At 37.2% G+C, this 26,926-nt stretch overlaps 1 protein-coding gene across 3 annotated transcripts; it reads right to left on the bottom strand.

The window, feature by feature from the left end:
* Positions 1-1,786: 1,786 nt before the first annotated feature.
* LOC310637507 (Y+L amino acid transporter 2-like) lies at positions 1,787-26,701 on the bottom strand. Of its 3 annotated transcripts, none has more exons than XM_083357961.1 (10): positions 26,566-26,701; positions 21,008-21,529; positions 12,195-12,320; positions 11,110-11,254; positions 10,777-10,900; positions 7,564-7,667; positions 5,597-5,693; positions 4,830-4,979; positions 4,135-4,318; positions 1,787-2,848 (listed from the first exon to the last, which is right to left on the bottom strand). In XM_083357961.1, exons 2-10 carry the CDS (start codon positions 21,510-21,512, stop codon positions 2,757-2,759), a joined length of 1,527 nt encoding a protein of 508 aa, XP_083214087.1. In that variant the 5' UTR covers positions 21,513-21,529; positions 26,566-26,701; the 3' UTR covers positions 1,787-2,756. The 3 variants fall into 3 exon arrangements, with proteins under 3 accessions (XP_083214087.1, XP_083214086.1, XP_083214088.1); XM_083357960.1 differs by having other exon boundaries at positions 26,520-26,695; XM_083357962.1 differs by lacking the exon at positions 26,566-26,701 and adding an exon at positions 22,634-22,767.
* Between the last annotated feature and the right edge of the window lie 225 nt (positions 26,702-26,926).

Below are 26,926 nucleotides of genomic sequence, written 5' to 3'. Positions count from 1 at the left end.
TTCATTCAACAACAGTAGAAAGATCGAACAATTGTTGGGATTATTTGGATTGGAACAGTTGGGGAAGGAGGTTTTAACACTTTGTCACCATTCCAGTTCCCCAACAATTGATATCTGATTAACTATTCACTCTACATAACCCTGCAAAGCTCTTTTTGTCCTGTTGAGAAACAAGATAAGGAAATGATTGGTCCATTAGTGGGGGAAAGTGGCAAGAAGATGACAAGCAACAGAGAGAAAGCAGAACTATTTAACTCATTTTTTGCATCTGTCTTTACACAAAGGGGAAAAACAGTCCAACCTATCAAAAACTGTGCCATAAAAAACAATAGAAACACAAGCATCTACATGGAGGGAAGTGTGTAGTTGGGTGCCCCAGGGCTCTGTTCTAGACCCAGTGCTTTTCAAGATCTTCATCAATGATTTAGACAAGGGGATACATGGGGAACTCATCAAATTTGCAGATGACACCAAGCTGGCAGGAATAGCCAGCACTCCAGAAGATGGGTTTAAGATACAGGAGGATCTGGACAGACTTGAACACTGGGCGTTATCTAACAAAATGAAATTCAATGGTGAAAAAAATAAGCTTCTACATTTAGGCAAGAAAAAACAAATGTACAGGTATAGTATAGGTGGTACCTTGTTCAATAGTAGTAACTGTGAGAGGGATCTCGGAGTCCTAGTGGACAATCACTTAAATATGAGCCAGCAGTGTGCTGCAGCTACCAAAAAAGCCAACACAGTGCTAGGCTGCATTAACAGAGGGATAGAATCAAGATCACGTAAAGTATTAATACCACTTTAACCTTAATATAAATCTGGGAACAAATGAACTTTTCAATAGTATTATTAATACTAAGAATTCTCCCACTGTATATTTGGTGTCTGATAAAGAACACATTTATTTATCTAGATATGACATACAATATTCTATGTTTGAGGATTTGAAACAAATGATCCTGGGTCAATCTCAATCTCTTTTCTTCCTTTCTCTTCCAGTCCAAATAAAGCTGCACTCCTGTGCAGATGACTGAGCAAAGAACAACTTCAGGGACCAAAAACAGACTTAGGGTGAACTAAAAATATACCATAATTAAATACAATACTGATATATAGTTTGGTTATATTATCATTCAACTACTTTGCAATAAGATTACCTATTTAAAAAGAAGTACTAATCCACAGAAAAGAATAGATCAGAAAAAGAGAGGAAAAGAGGAATGTCAGAAATATATTTTCAAGAGTGAAATTTAACGTTTTTAAGTTTGGTTGAACAACTAGCTTGTTTTAGCATTACCTACCATTGTGGGTTCATCTCTGTCCAATTACTGTGAGAAACATCCTTTAAAATGTCTTTTAAAAGCCTGGTAAACTTGTGAGATTAATAGGAAGAAATATCTAGATGGATTGAATATTTTTTCTAGGACTGCACACTAAACTCCACAGATTCTTTCATTCTCCAGAAAAAAAAAATTGATTCAAGTATAGCACTTTACAAATTGTTGCAAAAATATCACAGTACTTTTTTTCCTGACTTCAGAAAAAATGAATTAAGATACTATTGTTCTATTCTAGTGGTCTAGAGAAAATAAGGCTAAAGCTTATTTTAAATCCATCAGAATGTGATATTTTATAAGCTTGCATGTGTTGAACGAACATTCCTGTATAAATTTCAGGTGCAGAATTTTGTAGGGAATCTTTGGGATGAAATTCACTTTAGTTCTGTTCTAGAAAAAGTTTTATACATTCATAAATTCTGGGAATTATGATTCTTCAGTTACATATACACTGGCACACAAAGCAGTTATTTAAAACTCAGGTTTATTCAAAACTGAAGTAAGTTTCAAAGTCTTATAGCAATACAGCATGCATTTTTGAAAAATATATAAAACGTTTGGACTGAATGAAAATAAAAATGTTAATTGATTCAGGCACATACAGTATTTTACAATATTACAGATAGTTGAAGTTTTAGAAGAAAATATGATGGTGTGGCATACATAGTTCTTACTGACAGCCTGGTACTGGTGTCATAACTGTTATTTACAGAATCACTAATAGAACTCCTGATATGTTAACAGCTCTTATTTCTCTTCTTAAGATGCTGCTAACAGCAAGATTCTCTACTAATTATATTTTTTCCATAATACATTATTCTCCAAGGAGAAAAGGCACACTGTACTATTACAGTGACAGTAACATTAGATGTTTCAATATTGAACCTAAACATTAGGCACCAGTACAAAGACATACAGTATCTCCACTGATACCCTTCATGGATTTCTTTGACTCAGTGACATAAGTCTCCACTGATGCAGACTAGTTATATTCATCCACAACTAATTTGGACACCTTCCGTCTGTAAAAGACAATGCCTTAGAATTTACAAGGATGAACCTGAAACTTTAAAACTTGATATCTTTAGTTTGTTTTCCTGCCATTATTTTAACTTTTCCTTCCTATTTGGTTTTCTATGTCACTTTTATGGGAAACACTAAATCCCTGGCATGTTATAAGTACCTGCCTTGGTACAATATCAATCTGTAATTGTTATATAGGAAACAGGCATGAAGAAATTCCTCAAATTGATAACAATAAAGAAAAGGTGGATAAAGTAACATAGTCTGGAGAAAATCCTGCAAAATGTTGCACAGTACAGTTATATATTTCTTGGTTTGTTCTACAAAGGAATATTTCCAGCTGCTTGAATTTTATACATCCACTTCAAATGTGTAGTAATTGTCCAAAAAGGTCTACTTTGCTTTGATTTCCAATGTCTCTGTTTCAATGTCCTTGTCTGTCAGACAGCAATAGAATAACTTCTGAACATACTGTGTAGTGATAGCTGCAAGACAAAATAAAGTCACCGTATTATAAATATGGTAATTACATCAGCATTACTGGAATTTCTTATGATGTAAAAATCTTCATTAACATGGCAATCTTGCTTTCCATAACAAATTGGTTACTGAAATCTGGTGTGATATAGGGATAATTTTTTTTTGAAAGTTAAGGAAGTGATATAGTGAGGACAACTGCATCATTTTTTAAAAAAAAGGGCAGGGTGAAGACAAAAGATGAAGATTAAAATTTAATTTCATTCAATCTAATTTACATTAAATTTTAGCTACAGTTAAATTAACCAAATACTGTATAGTTGAAAGAATTTGTTAGATACTGAGTTTGTTGCTTCAATGACGAGATGAGGTGAGTGAGTTCAGCAAAGATCATTGTTTATTGCTTACAGGAACTGAACTGAGAAACAGGACTGTGAATGCAGCAATTTATACCCTGGCCTCTAGGCAGCGGTGAATAGGTTTAAAGCAACCTATTGCCGCTCTAGAGGCAGCCAATGGCGGTGCTGGAGACGGGTTGTCTGAGGAGCTGGGAGCCGTTAGCCAGCTTCCCTGCTTGAGCAACCTTCCAGCAATTAATCCACATGATATTCCTTTAGCAAGACAAAGCCCAATACATTACAGAATTAGTCCCAGTTTTCATTTCCCCCCCTCCTGTCTCATTAAAAGTTATAATTTAATGGAACCACTGTGGGAACTGTGTGCAAGATTTTGTAAGAATGTATGTCATTCTAGGACATTGGATGGTTGACTCCCTCATGCAGGAGTGTCTGACTGGAGGTGTCAGAAAGTAAAGTTATTGTGTCCCAAAGCTGCTTTTTCAAAGGCAACTGAATTATCTTGGGTTTTTTCCTTGAAAACATTTTGCTTCTCATCCAAAAAACTTCTTCAGTTCTGAACTGAAGAAAAGTCTTGGATGAGAAGTGAAATGTTTTCAAGGAAAAAAACTAAGAAAGTCCAGGCCTTTGGAAAAGCACTTTTGGGAGAACCATGACCTGGATGATTCGAGAATCTCCATATACATAAGCTATTGTGATAGCACAGTAAAAGCACATGGAGCTTCAATTGCATGGTTGAGGTTGCCATTATACCTATTTTGCCCTCTAAAAGAGATGCCACTATCATTAGATGGATAGGAGTTGAAATAAATACAAGTTAATAGTTTGTGATTTGATCCATGTTAAGATTATTCCATCCATCTATCCCTTTTAAACTTTAAGTTGCATATAGAGGATATACATTTGTAAAATTGTAAATAAACTATACAGTTTCTTACCAGAAAGCCAATGAAGATACCTAGGTCTCTTTTCTACTGGTAAATAAACTCCCAAAAAGTAAGCAGGAATTCCAGAGAGTGCAATGCCAATTCCAATAACAGAATTAATTGTATCACTATAGAGAGGCACTATAACAAGGAAAACGGTGCATATACAATATACAATGGGAAAGAAGAGACTGAGCTGAAAATAAAAAAAAGATAATTCCAAGCTAAAGTATGTGCACCTGAAAAATGTTCTCATTACCACAACTTTTACAGTTTCAAAAAAGCTTTTATATAACTGTGTTTCATATCCCAGAAGAAAATTATACCCCTGGCAAAGAATATTTCTTAGTATATGATCTGAAATTCTTGAAAACAACAATAACAAGAACAATCTGATCTTCACTTTAACCTGAAAGCCAGTTTAACAGATAAAAAGTAGATATTAAAAATAATTGTTTGCTTCTCAAATTAAAAGACTTCTAATTTTCTAATCTAGGGACCATTAACCAACTCTTAAAACATTCAGAAAATGCTAGTTCTTTGTTGCCACCCAGTGAATATATGCATTTTTGCAGCCTAGATTTTTTGCCCTATAGGCAAAAGGCCAATGGTTTCATAAATGGAATTCTCTATAGAGGCTTAATATAAAAACTAGAACTATATACAACTGATTACAATTTTAAGCATTAATTCTCTTCTGTACTTACTTTAATGGGCCTTGGTCTATCTGGCTGGATATACCTTAAATATATTAATCCTGCAATGGATAGTCCAACAAAAAACCAATAGCTGAAACAGTAGTAATATATCAGGAGAAAGACATCTTCCACAAAGAGATAAACCAAAGTCATTAAACCCTATCAGAAGATAAAAGAGAAAGAATGAAGTGTATAGAGGCAAAAAATAAATGTATGCTTTAAATCAATGTTTTCAACTTTTGACAACCAACTTCACAACTTTAAGATGTGTAGAGTTCAACTTCCAGAATTCCCCAGCCTGCTCTAAATGATTTTTAAACACTGATTTGTCTTAACTGATGTTTACAGGCTCGTAAATTTAGTTTATATTGCTAACAGCTTTAACCAGATAAAGTGCACCAATTGGAGGTGTTCTTTTGGGCTAGTTGCCCTTGAACCTGACCATGAAGGAAAATGCGGTCCCAATCTCCAGCCAGATGCTATAGAGTTACATTTGGGAAGTTTCTTTATTTTGTTGTTGCTGATGGTTCTTGCTCTTATTTTTTTATAAAATGGCTAGAGAATAATTTGACTAGAAGTCGTATATCCAATCTCAAAGACATACTATTAAATCCAATCAGTCTTCAAAAGAGACATGAATTGGGTACTATGGTGACTGCTTGAACAATATTCAATTGTGAAAATCAATTGCTTGCCTCAGTTCACATTAAATAAATATATGAGTCTAGGTTTCAAAATAAGCAAAGCTTTATTCTCTTATGCTTTAGATTACTTACATTAAAAACAAGAGCAGGAACAGGGGTGAAACATTTTATATGAATTAAGCTCAGGCTATCAGGGAGATGTCCTTCTCTAGCTCCAACATAAAAAAGTCTATCAAAAGTGGGAAAAAAGTATTAGTGTATAATTCTATACATTCACAATAATATTGATGTAAATCATAGCATAAAATAGATACTTCCTCTTACTCCTCCTCCCCATTTAAAATAATGTATAATTTTAATTTTGTCCTTCAGAGAATTCAGAATAGAACATCTTTACAATTTTTGTGTGAAATGAATTAGACTGAGTAAAAATGATTGATGCAAAGTTACCTAAAATTTTTATTTACTAGAGTTTTTAAACTGAATTTTCATGCATTGAGTCCAACATTTTATCCTCTGCTGTGCTCCTTGTGGTGAAGTGCTAATGGATGCAGTCTCTACACCATCCATAAGAAACTGCCCTTTGTAATTCCATTATGAAATTAATCATGTGGAAATGTTTGTTAACATTATGTATACATGGTCAGCACAAGTGCTCCAGATAATAGCTGCTTGTGAAGAAATTGCAAGACAGCCAGTCTCTGGGAGACAAAGGAAGACCTATCTTGCTCAAGCCACGGTTGGTGCCTTCAAAAGGGCACTGGGTTGTCATACTTCCTTTTCTAATCATTTTTATAAACTGCTTGTTTATTGCTCTTCAGGTATTACAAAAACAGTTGGATGACATGTTTTATAGCACAGGATCATTTTCATTCAATTCTTAGCAAAAGAAATTTTAAATGCAATTTTTTTTCTTTTGGAATAAAAGGATGATTAGAACCTTGATCTTGGAAAGCTACAAATGGACTAAGGGTCTGGTGGCTTTGAAATAAGATTTCGGAATTAATTATAAGTATCCTTGTTGTTATACTTTTAAAGACAGGATTTCAAAGAGACTTTAAAAGCTGGACACTAGAGGGAACCAGAAGGAAGAAAAAACAGATTCAGCTTCATAGACATATTGATAAAAGGAATAGCTTTTAGCTGTCTTGTTTAAAGAAAATACACGGTTGCTTCTTGAGCCACTTTCAGGAATTAATGAATGAGCAGAAAGCATTATGGTGGGGGGTATTAAAAGCACACATTACCATAAATTTCTGGGCTGATAGTACAATAAATTTGTGTGGTGTCCTGAAATCAGGTGTCTTTAACCCAGTGTCCCCCCAATAAATGTATTGGTCTTCAACTTCCAGAAGTTTCAGCTAGCATGGCTGTTGCATACAAAGTTGGCCATGTTGGTTGGGGAATGATGGAATTATCACAGATGTAGCATCTGATCCTTATAACAGGCCTTTCCTAAAATGAGACTGAATCTTGCTACCATTGATGTCTGATGGTTTGAGGAAAAGAAACAAAGAAGAGTAGTCTCTTAAGAGAAAAAGAGTGATAACAAAATAGGAGTATGCTCTATCTATCTATCTATCTATCTATCTATCTATCTATCTATCTATCTATCTATCTATCATCTATCTATCTATCTGTCTATCTATCTATCATTCCACATACAATTTAATAAAATAGCATTTTGTTCCCCTCACAATAGGATAGATAATTTTGGTGACATTCTCATGGGTGGAATATGATGCTTTTTCACTTAATCAGTAGACCATGGGATAGACGAGAATTGCTTAATTTTCACAGTAGTTTCTCCAGTAATTTTCAGCCTATTTTGGTTTCAATTAAATTCCAAGGGAGATCATGAGTTCGCCTCCTCTTTGGCTTTTTGACTAGTGGTGCCTCCTACCATTCATAGATTGCTGGAAAACTCTTTTCCCTAGAGAAAATTCAAGAAATGATTCACCCAGTTTCTTTTCCTAAAAAGCCTGAGGAAGAATTTTTAAAAGCTATTTATGCTCAGCATTACATTGCACAACAGAAACATTTATTAAGAATTGGCTACTGACTTATCAGCCCAGTGTTCATTTCCTAGTGTCTCATACCTTGAAGCTGCAATAATTGATGAGTTTAATCCTCCATAACAAGACATTGCCACTGCAATAGGAATGATCCATTTAGCATGGCTAAGAGTTTCATTACCAAATGTCTGCAACAGAAAAACATAAAAGAAAAGATTCATTCAGCTAGCTCCCTAAGTCAGGGAAATTGACTGCACGAAAATTTAAGTTCTAGCATAAAATTATACTCAGTGAATTCTGACAAAACCAGCATCTTGACAGAGTCTTTGAATTTAGGTACCTAACAGGGACAACTAGATTTCTAGTGATTAAGTAATAAAAGACAATAAAGCCATAAAATAATTATTATGATGTGATAAGACTTTTTAATAAACATGGGAGAATTTTGTAGAGTCCCAAATTTTCTGTAGGTAGTGAAAGAAATAATCATCTATCTTATTTGCTTCTACCCACCTAGCATTTCAAAAGCATGCAAATGCAAGTAGATTAATAGGTATCATTTCGCTGGGAAGGTAATAGCATTCCATGCATCTTTGGCATATAGACATGCTGGCCACATGAACATGGAAAATGTCTTTGGACAACACTGGCTCCCTTGGCCAAGAAACGGAGATGAACACCTCGCCCTAGAGTCATCCACGACCGGAGTACCTTTACTCATATTTGTTCTACAGTAAAGTTTCCTAACATGGGGGTCTCCTGAAGTGTTGAAACTATATGGTCAAGAATCTCAGCAACTTTGCAAATAATGTCTTCTCTTTATATTGCCTGCAAATTATATTCCAAACTGTATCTGGAGATGACCATGTTAAAGAGGCTTTTCTTGCAGAGGTTTCATTACCTAAGCTAGCTAATGTAATCAGTGCACTGATGATGTTACCTAGTTTGAGTAATGAAACATCTTCAAGAAAATAACCAAGCTTCAAAGAGCACGAAGGACCTCTCAATAATCATCTTATTGTGAGAATAAAGGAGTGAGAAAATTAAGGATACTGAGTACTTATGTACATTGTGTATGTTGTAGAAAAATATAATTTGGTTCTATCACTTTAAATAAAAGCTTTTCCTGACTGGTAATGAGATATTCTCACAAGTTAGTCACTCCAATTAAATAGAAAGTTGCATTCAAGTGTGATAAATAACTTAGAAAGACGTAAACCTTTTGAACTGGCAGGCTGGTTTAGAATATTGAAAGCATACTATAAGAAAGGTGCCCATGGGAACGGGGGTGGGTGGGTGGGTGAGGGGAACAAATGATAAAAACAGTACCACGATGCTGCACACACACAAAAGGAGCTTGGTTTGTGATGTTGTAACACTGCTTTAGTTATTTGGGGTGAAAGTATCAGAACATTTGGACACTCCGCCCTATCATGTTTAGCTTGTTTATAAAAAAATGGTAGCCAAATTATTGTGACCAATAACAAAACATCTATTGACCAAAACACAAACTAGAGGTTGTGCCTATCAGTTCCTCCAGCCCATGTGGATGCTTTCTATCATGTTGTTGTTATGATTATCCTGGACAGGTGGATTGCCAAACCTCCATACAGCACACCAATCATTTTATAAGTATACTTATCTTTGCTTTAATTATTTTGTAAATAAGATAATAATTTATTATCACTGTAATAAAATGAAAAAAAGAAAAAAAATCCAAGGGTATGGAACCTAGTGGGAACCTATGGGCAACATACTGCTGATTCTTGATATAGAGTTGATATTTCTGTTCTGCTTTCCACCAGTATTCCACTTTAGTGTTCAGAGGTCAGATTGACCATGCTGCAATTCGAAAGAGATGTTTCTGAATCAACACTGGATTCAAATGTTGGATGAGAAACAACAATTCATGGGAAAGGAGTCCTGTGTCTCTGTCTATTTATGTCCTCTGTTTAAGGTCCATGGAACTTACTGCTCTAAAGTAAAGTAACTCCCAGGGTCAAAGTATTCCCAAAGAAGAACATTTGATAGCTTCCAAAACATGGGTTGCTTCTTCAGAATAATAACTCACTTTAAAAGCAAGACACAATCTTGCTAATTCAGAATCAGGAGGTTACATTTGCAAGGCAATGATAATGTTGCTTAGTGATAATTTCTAACAGCTTCCTGTCTATTTCCCAGATTCTTAGTTCTTAACTATTGCTTTTCTACATGTTCTGAATAATTTATATCTATTTTTGTCCCTTAATCACTGATAAAAATGTCTAATTCTGTTTCTAAACTCTCAAACTTTTAAAGATTGCAAAATATATATGCAAATATATCTTATTTCCTTATTTACTACCTACAACTTTAATTCAGAATTATACTCATAATAAATTCCATCACTTGAAAACAAGGAGTCATTGCTATATCCATAAATTGCCATCTCATAAATTTTAAAAGAGCAGGCAACCAATGAATTGCATGCAGCTCTCAGCATCCAGCAAGATCTAAAATTCATTAGCAAAATGATTGCATTTTGATTGTAATATTTCAAACCATGGGGCAGGGATGTTCAGTTTACATGAAAATATTGGTTTGTTTACCAGGTGATTTTTGCTTGCATTTGCACCCTTAAACAATTGCAATACCTCTCCTACCTCCAGTGGGCCAAAAAAGATTCAGCCATCTAGTTCTAGTGATACTGCAAAAGTACTAAATTATCTGGCTTTCCAGGAACTCATGGTTTTTTCTATCGCACATGTTGCTTCTTGTGTCAAAGCATCTAAGAAAATGAGCTGATACTAAGCCTGATGTATATTTCTATGACTCAAAATCTAAAAGACTACTAGGTTTTAAAATCAACAAAGAGTGTAATTGATTTAGTCACATGCTGTCTCTATCCAACATAGATTTCCCATAGCCAACAAATGAGAAGTTTGGCTCAGTAGCACCTATAACATATGGGTCTGATGAAAACAATGCTGTTCCATTTTATCCTGTGCTTTTGTATGTGCCTCATGACATCACATGAGATCCCAAAGGGATGGAGTTGTGGTGCAATATCACAGCACTGCTTTTGTTATTTTGATGAAAGGAGCACTATGGACATTGTGTTTGGACTGCATGAAAGGCAAGTGGTAAGTAGACATAAAAAATGTATAATGTGTTTATTACTCAGGTCAGCCTTCTTCAACCTGCTGTTCTTCAGATGCATTGAAACTCTTGGAGTTGCAATCCAATACCTGTAGATTTTCTGTGATTGGGGAAGGCTGCGCATCAGATGCACCCAACAATTTATAATGCACAACATACCACAGCCACGGCATCACTTGTTAAGAGAGCAGACATATCCAACACGACATAGTAGGCCACATTGGTCAGCAAGTAAATAATAGTCACTATAGGCATTGATATGGCAATGGAAAGTGGAAGGTTTCTGAAGAAAGAAATAAAACAGCGGAATACATTAAATACACCTGAATTAAGGATAAATCCAAACGGATAAAGCAAGTATTAACACAGCAGTTTATATATGAATGTATCTTTCTACATTACTGACCTTACTCAAATATATATACATAAAAAACCCCATGCCAGATGCAAAAAGAAGAGGAAGAGATATATTTATCCAGCACAAATACATACCTTTCTGGGTTTTTAATTTCTTCAGTGACAAAATTCAATGTATCCCATCCAGAGTAGGAATAGAGGGCAGAATAAAGAGCAAGTGCAATAAATCCTGCATTTGTTGTGGAACCTTCAAATGGTTCCTTAAGGTTTTCAGTTTTTCCTATGGAAACATGAGAAATTTGAGGTTTTGTTTAAATTTAGGCATATACCGTAGGTATTTTATATGTACTCAGGTAAAAGTGGGCAGAAGTGAAATATTCACTGCATAAAAATCATGGTCACATTTTTCCTTTCCATAACTCAATTCATAGTTGGTTATATTGCTTGTATATTCTTTTTACCCTTCTGGGAAGCAAGTCTCTTCATACCAGTTTTCTGGCACCAGAGGAGATAAGTCACAAAAGATCATTAGTTATGTGAGCGAAAATACGCCGCTTGGAAGCAAGTTCTAATCTATACAATGACACATTCTTCCAAGAATTTTCTTTACTAGAGTTACTTTGCCTACATTAGATTTAAAAAGAAGAAGAGCTAATAACAATAATGAACGAACTCAGAGCAGCTCCCTGTTATAAAATATAAAACAAAAAACTACATCTGGATTGCTCAGGATAATTGCTGCAATCTAATAATGATCTGCTAGCAGTATATGGTTAAAGGTGTTTTTGGAAATAATGATGGCTAAGATTTTGACACATTACAAAAAAAAAATGGATTTCAAGAAGGATGGGATGCTGATAAAGATTGTCTTATCCACCCTTAAAAACTAGGTATTTTGATGTGTTCTCTGCTCTACAGTCATAAGAATAATTAATATAATTTACTCAGTTACAACCATAGATCTGCATGTCCAATATCAAGTTATTCAGAGCATTGTAGAAATTGGAAACAAGAGTTGTGTGGAAACAAAGTGCCAAGAGGTCCATGACCCTAGAATGATGGATCACAATGTTTTTTTTTCCTGCATAAGAGGAATGAATCATGTCAAATATATACACACTGATGCCATAGAGCGAAATGGTAATATCTGACTTAAAATCAATGGTTGCCTCTAACTACTATTTATTTTGCCATATTTATAACAGTAGGTTCCTTCTTACCTTGACTAATTTTATAAAGGCCCACAGCTATGACCATGATAAGAGCCATCACTTTTGCATATGTGAAAAGATCCTGTACTCGGGTTCCCCACTTCACATTGACACAATTAATAAACGTCAGGGAGCCTTACAAAAAATAGGAAACAAACATAATAAACATTGTTAGCTGCATTTAATTAGAACACCCAAGCTATTTGAAGTATCTCTTTTAACAGTCTGGCTACTTTTTGAAAGTGTAGGTGAATGTATTAAAGAACTATAGGTAGTCCTTGTTTAGCACCATACTTGGGACCAGCAACTCAATTGTTAAGTGAAGCAGTTGCTAAATAAAATTACAATTGTGCCTATGACTATGCTTCAGTTTTCTTTTGCTTTAGAGACCTTTGAAGATTGTAAATGCAGGGATTGGTCATAAAGTTACTTTTTCATCATTGCCTTAACTGTGAATGGTCACTAAAAGAAGCATTTGCTAAACAAAAACCACCTGTAAAGGTCAGCACCCAATGCAGTCCTAAAACAAATTTGCTAGCAGCATATAGATAAAAATGAGTCATCTCTTTTTCCTCCATATCCCTTCAGCGGGTGGCAGAAACCAAAACAATTGGAACAATATAAACTATTCTTTTAAAAAAATAATACTGATTAGTAAATGGTTTATCTGATAGATAATGCTGTAATTTCTGAGCATGTTTAACCAGATTTGCCAGTTTTGGAATGGAAATATAATCTTATCAGGCAGATCATAAGAGTAAACAATGAAGACATGCCATCCTAAATGTCCTCTTATTTCTCCATCAGGCTGATTAAGACAAATTGTGAGAATTTGTTACAATACGGCACATATTTTCAGAAAAAAAATCACACTGAGTGCAGTATTACAATTTTCATTAAACATTGAAAAGATTGCACAATTTTTTGAATTCTTTCCTCAGACATTTAATTTATATGGGTTTGTCAAACCTCTCTGTTTCATTTCAACTTCCTATTTTTAAAGAGCTGAAATGTAAATGATATTAAGGGGTGTTGGGAAGGTGAAAAGAAGTTCAGTTTCAGTTATATGTTGAATATATACATATACATACATATATATATATATATATATATATATATATATATATATATATATACACATATATATATATATATATATATATATATATATACATACATATATATACATACATATATACATACATATATATGTACATATATATATATATACATATATATATATATATATATATATATATATGGATCCTTGGTTTTTCGGGTTTCTCCCCGCGTAGAACTAAAGGTGTAGGCGCAACGTTTCGACGAAATCCCATCCGTCATCATCAGGCTTGTGGTTTCTGCTTCCTTCTTCTGGGAGAAGTATGTGGCTGTTTGTTTTTCTTTTTTAAACTGCCAGAGGGGGTGTGTTCTGTGAGTGGAAGTGTGCTGATTGGGTGGGGATTATGTGTGTTCTGATTGGGTGGGAGTGTGTTTTGAATGGTGGGGGTGTTCTGATTGGGTGGTGGTGTGTTTTGAGTGGATGGGCTGGTCTCAGCTGCCAGCCTTAGACCTGAGCTGGTGAGTTGTGCTGTTTTTGTTTGCCTTCGTGTTTGTGGTGGTGCCATGTTTTTATAGTGGGTGTCAGTTTGCTTATTATGTGGTTTGGAGGGGTTTAAAGTGGCTGATGTTGCAGCTGTAGTTAGGTTTCTGTTTTGTGGTTGTGCCTCTTTATCATTGTGGGTTCGGATTTGCTTTTTGAATAGTTGTGTGGTGGTGATGTCATGTGATGTTATCATGAGTTTGGGTCTGGTATCATTCTTGGTGGTTGGGACTCGTCTGTCAATCAAGGCAGGTTTCCAAATAGCTGGTAGGCGAGAGGTATCATCTCGTTTGTTCATGCTGTGGGGGCGTTTTTCTATCTCAATGGCTTCTCTGATTATTCTGTTGTTAAAATGTTCAATTTTGGCGATAGTTTTGGTTTTTTTAAAATCAATTTCATGTCCCGTGGCTTCAAAGTGTTGGACCAGGGATGAAGTTTGTTCTCCCTTTCTGAGTGAGTTTTTGTGCTCTTCAATGCGTGCACTTATTCTTCTGTTGGTCTGTCCGATGTATGTGGTGGGGCAGGTGGTGCATGGGATTTCATATACTCCTTGGTTTTCTAACCCAATTATGTCCTTGGGGTTTCTTAGGATGGTGGATACTTTTCTGTCTGTGTAGAATGCTGTTTTGATGTTGTGTTTTTGGAGGACTTTGCTGATTCTGTCTGTGGTCCCTTTTAAGTATGGGAGGAGGGCTTTGCCTTTTTCTTGTTCTCTGTCTTGGGTTTTTGTGGGTGTCTCTCTTCGGATTAAGTTGGTAATCATGTTTCTTTGGAATCCATTGGCTGTTAGTACATTAGTGAGGTTGTGTAGTTCGGTTTTTAGGTGTTGTTTGTCAGCTAGTTGTTTTGTTCTGGAGATGAGTGTCTTGGCTACGGAGTTGATCTGTGCTGGGTGGTGGTGTGAGAGTGCATTCAGATAGCGGTTTGTGTGCGTTTTTTTATGGTAGATAGTGTGTCCTAGGGAGCCGTCGGATTTCTTGTAGACTAAAACATCAAGGAAGGGAAGTTGGTTGTTAGCTTCTGTTTCCATGGTGAATTGTATTTTGGGGTGTAGGCTATTGAGGTGTGTGAGGAAGTCATCCAGTTTTTCTTTGCCATGTGGCCAGATTACGAAGGTGTCATCTACGTATCTGAGCCAGAGTTTGGGTTTGTGGTTGGATTTTTCTAGAGCGAGGGTTTCAAAGTGTTCCATGTAGAGGTTTGCGATGACAGGTGAAAGGGGTGATCCCATGGGTGCTCCTTCCATTTGTTTGTATCTTTGTCCATTGTAGATGAAGTATGTGTTAGATAGGCAGTGGTTGGTCAGATCTAGGATGTGTTTTGGGGGGTTGTATTTATTTAGGATAGCTGTCAAGGCTTCTTTGATTGGCACTTGGGTGAAGAGGGATACGACATCGAAGCTAACAAGTAGGTCACAGGGCTGTAACTTTAGTTTACTTATGATCTCTATGAATTGGAATGAATCTTGTACGTGTGAGGTGATGGAATTTGCGTAAGGCTGTAGTTGTTTGGCAAGAAATTTGGCTAGATTTTGTAGAGGTGAGCCTATGGAGCTGACTATGGGTCTGAGAGGGGTTCCTTCTTTGTGTATCTTGGGCAGACCATAGAGCTTGGGACATCTGGATGATTTTTCTCTGGGAATGATTGTTTTCTGGATCTCTTCACTGATGGGGGTGGCTTTTATTTTGGATTTTGTGGTTTTTTCCAGGTAGGTGGTGGGGTCTGTCTTGATGAGTTTGTATGTGGAGTCTCGGAGTAGGTTGGATAATTTGGTATGGTAGTCAGATGAGTTCATTACCACCGTGGCGTTGCCTTTGTCTGCTGGCAGAATGATTATGCTGGTGTCTTTTTTTAGGTTAAGTAGTGCTGTCTGTTCCTCTTTGGGTAAGTTGCTTTTGGGTGGTTTGCTGGTGCAGAGGATGTTGGTAACTTCGAGTCTGATTTTGTTGGCGTCATCAGGGTTGATTTTGGTCAGGCTGGATTCGACTCCGCATATAATGGTTTCCGTGGGAATGTGTTTGGGAGCGACTGCAAAATTAAATCCTTTAGACAGGACGTTGGTTTCGGCTTTGGTGAGAATCCTATCTGAGATGTTGTGCACAGTTTGTTTCATGTGTTGCTGTGGGAGAGGAGGGGTTTGTTTCTGGCGTTCCTTTAGTCTTTGGAGTTTATTGGTGTGTGTGTCTGTTTTGTAGGCAGTCTCTGTTTCAGCTCTCCAGACAGCAATTTGTTTGAATTTGTCCCAAAGTGTGGGGTGGATCTTGTTGCTGAGTTTGAGGTGAAGTGTGAGGAGGTCTCTGTTGATTCGGTCCAGGAGGAATCTTTTTGTGTGGAGTTCGTTTCTGATTAGGGCCAGTTCAGTTCTCATCAGGATGCGTTTGATGGCTGCAGAGTTGGAGTGGAATTTCAATAGGAAGGATGTGGGGATTAAATTTTGATCTCGGCAGTTGCGTAGGAATGTGAGGTCACACAGAATGGAAGCTCTTCGTACTTCGAGTTTTTCGTAGGTCTTGGTTAGCTGGTAGATTTCCTCCCCGTAGAGGTAAGATATTTGTTCTCTGAGGTTTTCGCGGGTGCCTGTATGTGGATCCTTGGTTTTTCGGGTTTCTCCCCGCGTAGAACTAAAGGTGTAGGCGCAACGTTTCGACGAAATCCCATCCGTCATCATCAGGCTTGTGGTTTCTGCTTCCTTCTTCTGGGAGAAGTATGTGGCTGTTTGTTTTTCTTTTTTAAACTGCCAGAGGGGGTGTGTTCTGTGAGTGGAAGTGTGCTGATTGGGTGGGGATTATGTGTGTTCTGATTGGGTGGGAGTGTGTTTTGAATGGTGGGGGTGTTCTGATTGGGTGGTGGTGTGTTTTGAGTGGATGGGCTGGTCTCAGCTGCCAGCCTTAGACCTGAGCTGGTGAGTTGTGCTGTTTTTGTTTGCCTTCGTGTTTGTGGTGGTGCCATGTTTTTATAGTGGGTGTCAGTTTGCTTATTATGTGGTTTGGAGGGGTTTAAAGTGGCTGATGTTGCAGCTGTAGTTAGGTTTCTGTTTTGTGGTTGTGCCTCTTTATCATTGTGGGTTCGGATTTGCTTTTTGAATAGTTGTGTGGTGGTGATGTCATGTGATGTTATCATGAGTTTGGGTCTGGTATCATTCTTGGTGGTTGGGACTCGTCTGTCAATCAAGGCAGGTTTCCAAATAGCTGGTAGGCGAGAGGTATCATCTCGTTTGTTCATGCTGTGGGGGCGTTTTTCTATCTCAATGGCTTCTCTGATTATTCTGTTGTTAAAATGTTCAATTTTGGCGATAGTTTTGGTTTTTTTTAAAATCAATTTCATGTCCCGTGGCTTCAAAGTGTTGGACCAGGGATGAAGTTTGTTCTCCCTTTCTGAGTGAGTTTTTGTGCTCTTCAATGCGTGCACTTATTCTTCTGTTGGTCTGTCCGATGTATGTGGTGGGGCAGGTGGTGCATGGGATTTCATATACTCCTTGGTTTTCTAACCCAATTATGTCCTTGGGGTTTCTTAGGATGGTGGATACTTTTCTGTCTGTGTAGAATGCTGTTTTGATGTTGTGTTTTTGGAGGACTTTGCTGATTCTGTCTGTGGTCCCTTTTAAGTATGGGAGGAGGGCTTTGCCTTTTTCTTGTTCTCTGTCTTGGGTTTTTGTGGGTGTCTCTCTTCGGATTAAGTTGGTAATCATGTTTCTTTGGAATCCATTGGCTGTTAGTACATTAGTGAGGTTGTGTAGTTCGGTTTTTAGGTGTTGTTTGTCAGCTAGTTGTTTTGTTCTGGAGATGAGTGTCTTGGCTACGGAGTTGATCTGTGCTGGGTGGTGGTGTGAGAGTGCATTCAGATAGCGGTTTGTGTGCGTTTTTTTATGGTAGATAGTGTGTCCTAGGGAGCCGTCGGATTTCTTGTAGACTAAAACATCAAGGAAGGGAAGTTGGTTGTTAGCTTCTGTTTCCATGGTGAATTGTATTTTGGGGTGTAGGCTATTGAGGTGTGTGAGGAAGTCATCCAGTTTTTCTTTGCCATGTGGCCAGATTACGAAGGTGTCATCTACGTATCTGAGCCAGAGTTTGGGTTTGTGGTTGGATTTTTCCCACAGCAACACATGAAACAAACTGTGCACAACATCTCAGATAGGATTCTCACCAAAGCCGAAACCAACGTCCTGTCTAAAGGATTTAATTTTGCAGTCGCTCCCAAACACATTCCCACGGAAACCATTATATGCGGAGTCGAATCCAGCCTGACCAAAATCAACCCTGATGACGCCAACAAAATCAGACTCGAAGTTACCAACATCCTCTGCACCAGCAAACCACCCAAAAGCAACTTACCCAAAGAGGAACAGACAGCACTACTTAACCTAAAAAAAGACACCAGCATAATCATTCTGCCAGCAGACAAAGGCAACGCCACGGTGGTAATGAACTCATCTGACTACCATACCAAATTATCCAACCTACTCCGAGACTCCACATACAAACTCATCAAGACAGACCCCACCACCTACCTGGAAAAAACCACAAAATCCAAAATAAAAGCCACCCCCATCAGTGAAGAGATCCAGAAAACAATCATTCCCAGAGAAAAATCATCCAGATGTCCCAAGCTCTATGGTCTGCCCAAGATACACAAAGAAGGAACCCCTCTCAGACCCATAGTCAGCTCCATAGGCTCACCTCTACAAAATCTAGCCAAATTTCTTGCCAAACAACTACAGCCTTACGCAAATTCCATCACCTCACACGTACAAGATTCATTCCAATTCATAGAGATCATAAGTAAACTAAAGTTACAGCCCTGTGACCTACTTGTTAGCTTCGATGTCGTATCCCTCTTCACCCAAGTGCCAATCAAAGAAGCCTTGACAGCTATCCTAAATAAATACAACCCCCCAAAACACATCCTAGATCTGACCAACCACTGCCTATCTAACACATACTTCATCTACAATGGACAAAGATACAAACAAATGGAAGGAGCACCCATGGGATCACCCCTTTCACCTGTCATCGCAAACCTCTACATGGAACACTTTGAAACCCTCGCTCTAGAAAAATCCAACCACAAACCCAAACTCTGGCTCAGATACGTAGATGACACCTTCGTAATCTGGCCACATGGCAAAGAAAAACTGGATGACTTCCTCACACACCTCAATAGCCTACACCCCAAAATACAATTCACCATGGAAACAGAAGCTAACAACCAACTTCCCTTCCTTGATGTTTTAGTCTACAAGAAATCCGACGGCTCCCTAGGACACACTATCTACCATAAAAAAAACGCACACAAACCGCTATCTGAATGCACTCTCACACCACCACCCAGCACAGATCAACTCCGTAGCCAAGACACTCATCTCCAGAACAAAACAACTAGCTGACAAACAACACCTAAAAACCGAACTACACAACCTCACTAATGTACTAACAGCCAATGGATTCCAAAGAAACATGATTACCAACTTAATCCGAAGAGAGACACCCACAAAAACCCAAGACAGAGAACAAGAAAAAGGCAAAGCCCTCCTCCCATACTTAAAAGGGACCACAGACAGAATCAGCAAAGTCCTCCAAAAACACAACATCAAAACAGCATTCTACACAGACAGAAAAGTATCCACCATCCTAAGAAACCCCAAGGACATAATTGGGTTAGAAAACCAAGGAGTATATGAAATCCCATGCACCACCTGCCCCACCACATACATCGGACAGACCAACAGAAGAATAAGTGCACGCATTGAAGAGCACAAAAACTCACTCAGAAAGGGAGAACAAACTTCATCCCTGGTCCAACACTTTGAAGCCACGGGACATGAAATTGATTTTAAAAAAACCAAAACTATCGCCAAAATTGAACATTTTAACAACAGAATAATCAGAGAAGCCATTGAGATAGAAAAACGCCCCCACAGCATGAACAAACGAGATGATACCTCTCGCCTACCAGCTATTTGGAAACCTGCCTTGATTGACAGACGAGTCCCAACCACCAAGAATGATACCAGACCCAAACTCATGATAACATCACATGACATCACCACCACACAACTATTCAAAAAGCAAATCCGAACCCACAATGATAAAGAGGCACAACCACAAAACAGAAACCTAACTACAGCTGCAACATCAGCCACTTTAAACCCCTCCAAACCACATAATAAGCAAACTGACACCCACTATAAAAACATGGCACCACCACAAACACGAAGGCAAACAAAAACAGCACAACTCACCAGCTCAGGTCTAAGGCTGGCAGCTGAGACCAGCCCATCCACTCAAAACACACCACCACCCAATCAGAACACCCCCACCATTCAAAACACACTCCCACCCAATCAGAACACACATAATCCCCACCCAATCAGCACACTTCCACTCACAGAACACACCCCCTCTGGCAGTTTAAAAAAGAAAAACAAACAGCCACATACTTCTCCCAGAAGAAGGAAGCAGAAACCACAAGCCTGATGATGACGGATGGGATTTCGTCGAAACGTTGCGCCTACACCTTTAGTTCTACGCGGGGAGAAACCCGAAAAACCAAGGATCCACATACAGGCACCCGCGAAAACCTCAGAGAACAAATATATATATATATATATATATATACATATATATATATACATACATACATACATACATACATACATACATACATACATACATATATATATATATATATATATATATATATATATATATATATATATACACACACACACACACACACACACACACACACACACACACACACACACACAATATATGACCATTTTTAGGTGCAAGGCCAATAATAGTTAATTGTGAATTTGTTGCCCAAAATAGCTGGAAGCCACCAGATTGCCATTGTCTAGATCGCATGTCCAAAGTTATAATGTTGGGTTAAAGGACAAAGGGGGTAGACTAGATCTAATGGATCTAAAGGACAAAGGAGACATTTCCAATGAAAACCAAAATCTAAAATCATCTGCATGCACACTCTTCCCGCTCTGGTAGTTAGCAGGAAACTATACAAAAACCTTCCATATTTAATTGTTTTCATCTTCAAACCAAGTCTACTGAGCTAATAAGAATTTAGAAAGTTCTTCTGATAAAATGGCAGTTTCTGGAATTTTTTTGGCTCACTGTTGTTCCAGAAAATGAATAAAACATATTATATTCTAAAACTGTACCATATATAATAAATTATTGCTTTGACCAAGTGAAATTTTACTTACAGATGCAGGCTGCTGCAATCAATCTAACTGCTCCATAGGGTGGCTCACAAAATGGAAATATTGGCTGAACAATGTAATTAGCAAAAGTAATTGCTATGACTGCCTGCGTGGTAGGTTCAATTATCAACAAGGAAGACCATAGTCTGATAAATGCTATAAATCCTCCAAAAGCTTCTAGAATATAGGCATAGCTTGCTCCTGATTTAATTATGGATGTCCCCAGTTCAGCATAACACAATGCTCCAAACAAAGAGAAGATCCCGCCAAGGGCCCAGAGTAGTAGTGCGAGTCCATATGAGCCACTATACATTAGCACACCCTTGGGTGATACAAATATTCCTGAGCCAATCATGTTCCCTACAATTAAAGAAATGCCATTAAACAAGGTGATTTCTTGTTTCATTTGCATTTTTTCCTTCTTGTTCTCTGCCACTGAGTCCAACTCTTGTAATTCATTCTTGGGTTTGTGTTTTTTATTGCAGCATGTTGTCCAAGGACCCGTCATCTTCAGTTAATCATTACCTGGAAATAAGAACGAGAGAATGTTTTGTCTGGGTAAAAAAATGTGGAAACAAGGAACAGTTATACTATAACACTTTAATTGCATGGAGGCTCATTTCTGTTATCAGTAGGCCAAGAGTTTTCAAATATTTTTCAAGCCATTGGATATGTTAGTTTAATAATAATAATCAACATCAACATCACCTAGAACCCCTAATCCAAACTCTTGTAATTAAAGTGAATTCTTTGTTTATTTCCTTAGTCTTTCACAGAACCCCATCAAGTTTTCATCCAAGTCTAAGGCCACAACCTCTGGTGCTCCAGGGGTTTTCCTACATGTAACTGCCCCTCATTGAAGATACACCTAATGCACTTGTTTTATAAGATTAGAGTGCTTTGCTTGGACAGCGGACAGGAGAAGAAAGAAAACATTTAAGTCTAAAATTCATGATTGGAAGGCCTATTTTTCTTTGCAGAAAAGTTTTCATAATAAAATTATGATTTTATGGTTCATGAAAAGCAGACTTTGAAAGACTGATTCCAGACCTTTCCTAGATAAAAACATAAGTTTATTGGCTTTGGTTAGAAATTTAAAATACTAGGTAATACATGGTACATAATATTACTATGATTAATTTTTACTAGAAGCCTAAGCAGTGATAGGTACAAACATAAAGTTTAGCTATTGCTTTGTGTACTACACATGGAAATTTAATTTGGAGAACTTTCTTTTGAGAGCACCTTATGCAGCAAAGTTAAAACCATACAAGGGACTATCCAAGATTGACTCTATATTTTTTGAAGGCTAGTATAGTATTTCTTCCATTTCTACATGCAGAATACTACTAGGGGGATAATTGACTTGTGTTGCTAAAGTGACTCAGGGACTGTCACTAGAAAATTTGGACCAATCACTGTCTTTCAGGCAACCCACACGATTGGGAATTAGGAGATATGAGTCATATAAAGCACTTTAAGTTCTCAAACAAAAGGTAGAATCTCAGTGCAATTGACAGTCACTTTCTCTTAGCCTACAATGCTAGGATTGGGCAACAGGTCATCAGTCAGTCAATTCTTGTTGCATCCAATGGATCAACACTTGGTTGATCTGGAAAAAGAACACACCTTGCACTGGTAAGGTAAAGGTAAAGGTTCCCCCGCACATGTGTGCTAGTCGTATCTGACTCTAGGGGCCGATGCTCATCTCCGTTTCAAAGCCGAAGAGCCAGAGTTTGTCTGAGGATGTCTCCGTGGTCATGTGGCCGACATGACTAGACGCCAAAGGCACACGGAACACTGTTACCTTCCCACTGTAGTGGTCCCTATTTTTCTACTTGCATTTTTTCGTGTTTTCGAACTGCTAGATTGGCAGAAGCTGGGATGAGTAACAGGCGCTCACTCTGCTACACAGCACTTGGGATTCGACCTGCCAAACTGCCGATCTTCTGATCGACAAGCTCAGCGTCCTAACCCACTGAGCCACTGCACTGATAGGTAAACACTAAAAAGAAAAAAGAAAAATGAGTATATTTTTTTGCTACAATATCTGAGAAATATTTAAGGAAGCCCTATCAGATTCTGGAGCATCCAAAGTTATCTCCTCAGATCTGCCTTCTAACTTCCCAGTTTCAGCCACTTGAGGTAGTCATCTAATATTAATTTAATTTTGTTTTTAACTGTTTTTATTATGTTTATATATAACGTTTCTGTTTTTATGTCTATTTGTACATCATCTAGAGTTGTTCTGTGAGGGAGATGGATGGTTTCTAAATGTGATAAATAAATAACATGGAGTTAATCTCCACTTCCTCCACTTCTCTTCTTATTACACAATATAAAGTATCTTCTTTCAGCCAAAGAAACACTGACTAACCTCAGCTATCGCAGCTTTTTTTTCATATTGAGCACGAATATTGTTGCTCCATAGACATTTTCTAATTCATGCATGTAGTACTTTATGCATTGCAGCTTTCCTTTGACCCAAGAGATTATAATTGGATTCTTATGCTAACCCACAATGCCATTTGGTTCAGCATCTTTTGTGAATAAAGTCACTGAAGCTTGTTGCAGAAATCATGATTAAAATAACTTTGACTAACTTGACTTAAAATGTGAGCCCAGCTACAGTATATTATCTCAAATTGATAGCCAGAATTAGTTCTGTGGAAATAGCCTGCCACGCATAACCCATAGAATGAAACTGTAGTTTCTTGACTTATTTTGATATTAGTGTATTACAACAAACAAGCCCAGCAATACACAAATTATTCCAAGTTTACCAGCTGGCAGCAATAATTCCTGAATGTTCTCATTTGCCTTAATGACAAAAAATAGCTAAGAATCAACAAAGACCTTCAGAGTTCCTCCGCTAAAATGAAGAAACCAACATATTTAAGATCCTGAAAGAATGCAGCTATAGCATATATACAGAGAAGTCATTGCAAGTTGACTGTCAGCAGGGATGTGGAATAAATTTATGCAGTTCATATTTGAATGTGAACGTATCACATTTTTAATAATTAGAATTTTAATACAATTTTAATTATTCTCCACATTTCTCCTGACTCCAAATTTGCAATGCATTCACCATTTTTTTTTAAAAAAATGCAATTCAGGAAATCAATAGAAGAGATTATATGTAGCTCAGGGTTGAACTGAGGCTTGCAGACATTTCATTAACCAGCTAGGTAACATTATCAATGTGAGTGAGTGTAGGATTTACTTTCTGTTTAGGGAAAGTATATATTAGGGGAAAGTCCTCACAAAACTATTTTCAATCTTGTTTTCCTTGTTTGCGTGCCATCCTCAATACATTTGGATTCAAAGAAAATTCAGACAATTATTTATAATCTAGTGTAAAAAAATGTGGTGGGATACTTTCTTTCAAGTCAGGCTATCATTCTTCAGAATAATTACCTTGTTATTACAAAACAACCAAAGAAAGCCTACTGAAATGCATAAGTCGATCTTTGATAGGGAATATTACTTTGCTCATTTTTCTTGACAAACACTCTAAAGAATTAAGCAGCACAGTAAAAATCAGATATTTGGTACTTGAGCCCATTAGATTATATTCTTTAGCCTGAGGGGGTGGGGGTGGGTAGGAGAGAATTAAGAAAATCAAATTATTTATGATGGTGATGATGTACTGTGTTTATTTGATAGGTGGCTTGATGAAATGATGAGAATAAACTAGGGCAGAATGACCTGTCCAAAAATGTGAAGAGCCTTTGCTAAGTGAACATTAAAAGCTTAGATTAAACCAAGAGCATTTTTGTTTTACCAAAAGTTTACAATGTGAACTAGCAATATCATTTGGTTTAATTGTACAACAGTTAAACCTCCCTTTAGCATTATTTTGCATTTTGTAATTATGAGTTCAATAAATATGCAGAATGATTCTAAATTGCAAAAAGACATTATTTTAAAAATAATTCTGGTAGGGGAAAAATTGAGAAAAGTAAGACCAAGGGAAATGGATTTTTTTTATGTTGTGGATGAAGATACATCTTGTAAGAAATTAATAAACTGACTCCTATTCTTCATAACAACATCTATATAGATTTTTGTTGAATCAGGAATGTACCCTTTCTCATGAAAGGGCCTGTAGTCCACCAAAAATATATAATGATTTTGTTCATAATTAGGGTATCACAAGTCTGTGACCCTACTTTGACCTTCCACTTTTCACTATCTTTACTACTTCAGTTGACGTTTGAGCCAGAACTCAGTTTAAATTCTGTCTTCTCTTATCTCTTCGGTTCTTTGCTTCTTTCCTTCCCCTTGGCAGAGACTTATATCACTTCTCTGCTCCGAGTTCCTGGTCTGGTGAAGTTGATATTGCTTACTACTGGTGCATGGAAAGACAGTATGTAGACTAAAAACAGATCTCTGTTTTGGAGTTCAACTCCTATGAGCCTTGGACAACATGTCCAGTGGCAACGAACTGTGAGAATTACATCAGTAGAACATTTGTTTATCTACTTTTACAGTACTGGATGAGCTCATGGAACAGTTAAATAGATTTACAATACTAAATGCCTGGCTGTTATGGTTTGCATCAAACATTACTTTCATAATCTTAGGAAAATTTTCCTGAGAGATAGCATAAATTGCCCCAAGATGTTTCATCTAACCATTTGTTCAAAAACACAGTGATGTATCTATAAATATTTTCTAGCTAGCTCATCGTATTTGTTACAGCATGAATTGGCAATGAAACCCAGCCATGCAAAGTTCATTTGAGTTTACCACCCCTTGCCTACTTAAAGTAATATCTTCAGAAGTAAATGGAGGTGAATCATCGGTGAGGGGTTTGAAACTTTTGACACTTCACTTGGGTGAGATGCCTATGTATACAAATGAACTAAAAGACTCTTAAATAATGCATCATGTAATAGAAATGCCTTTACTAGTTTCTAAATAATTAATGGGTACGTGGAAAAAATAGCTATACTAAACCATTTATGAGATCAACTATAGTACTGGAAAATCAGCTGAAACAGACCTCAATATACAATATAGCTATTGAGTATGATTAAAAGTAAGCTGTAAGAGAAGTGTTTGTTGTATGAACATTTGCCCAAGCTGGAATATCCTAAATGTACAAAACAAAACTGTCATCAAGAAATGTCTTCCCAAATGTTACACTATTGAACTAAATCCTCCTATCCTTTGAATGGATGATACAATTTCATATGCAGTGGTCCCTACCTCCTAATATTTCCTAGTACCACATGCTATTTTTCTGCTTATCTACAATATTGAAAAAGTTCCTCTGTTTCAGTTTCTTTAACCTAGTACTTACCAGATTCATAGGACTACAACACACAGTGATGGGATATGATGCAAGCTGTAGTCCCAAGTATCTTGGAAGAGCTAGTTAAGAAAGTATGTTTTCCAATGAACATTTTTAAAATGTAATTTGAAAAACAAGATCCTCCCTTGCTTTACCTTTTCAATGGTCCCTTTCTAACGACCCGAACATATCAAAAGGAAAAGTCATTCCTACCTGAAATTAATCAGTAAAGGTACAAAGGAGTTATACGGTGGCTCACCCATGAACGATATCCTCCTTACTTTAGAGGGAAAGCTGCTGTAACTTCAGAAATGGAATGGTGATCTCACTCTAAGTAAGCAACAGAACAAACAGCTGCCTGATGCAGAGTGGAAACTGATATGAATATGAATAGCCTCTTCGCTCTTTCTCTTCCCCCTTCTGTGTGCTGCTATTTGAGCAGGAAATCCACGATGAGCCGCTTCAACAACAACCAATAAAATAAACTCTCTTCCACTAAAAGCTCAAGTGTACTAATGAGCAGTAACTGTTGAAGCTACACCCAGTCTTTAGTTTGGTGTAGATATTACAGGAGAACTGTGTCAGTCTATGGCAGCCAAAAAGAATCCTAGGAATGTAGA

This window comes from Vipera ursinii (genome assembly GCF_947247035.1).
Source record: "Vipera ursinii genome assembly, chromosome: 3".
Lineage (NCBI taxonomy): Eukaryota > Metazoa > Chordata > Lepidosauria > Squamata > Viperidae > Vipera > Vipera ursinii.
Note: the sequence above shows the minus strand (reverse complement) of the source record. Positions and strands in the feature narration are given on the sequence as shown.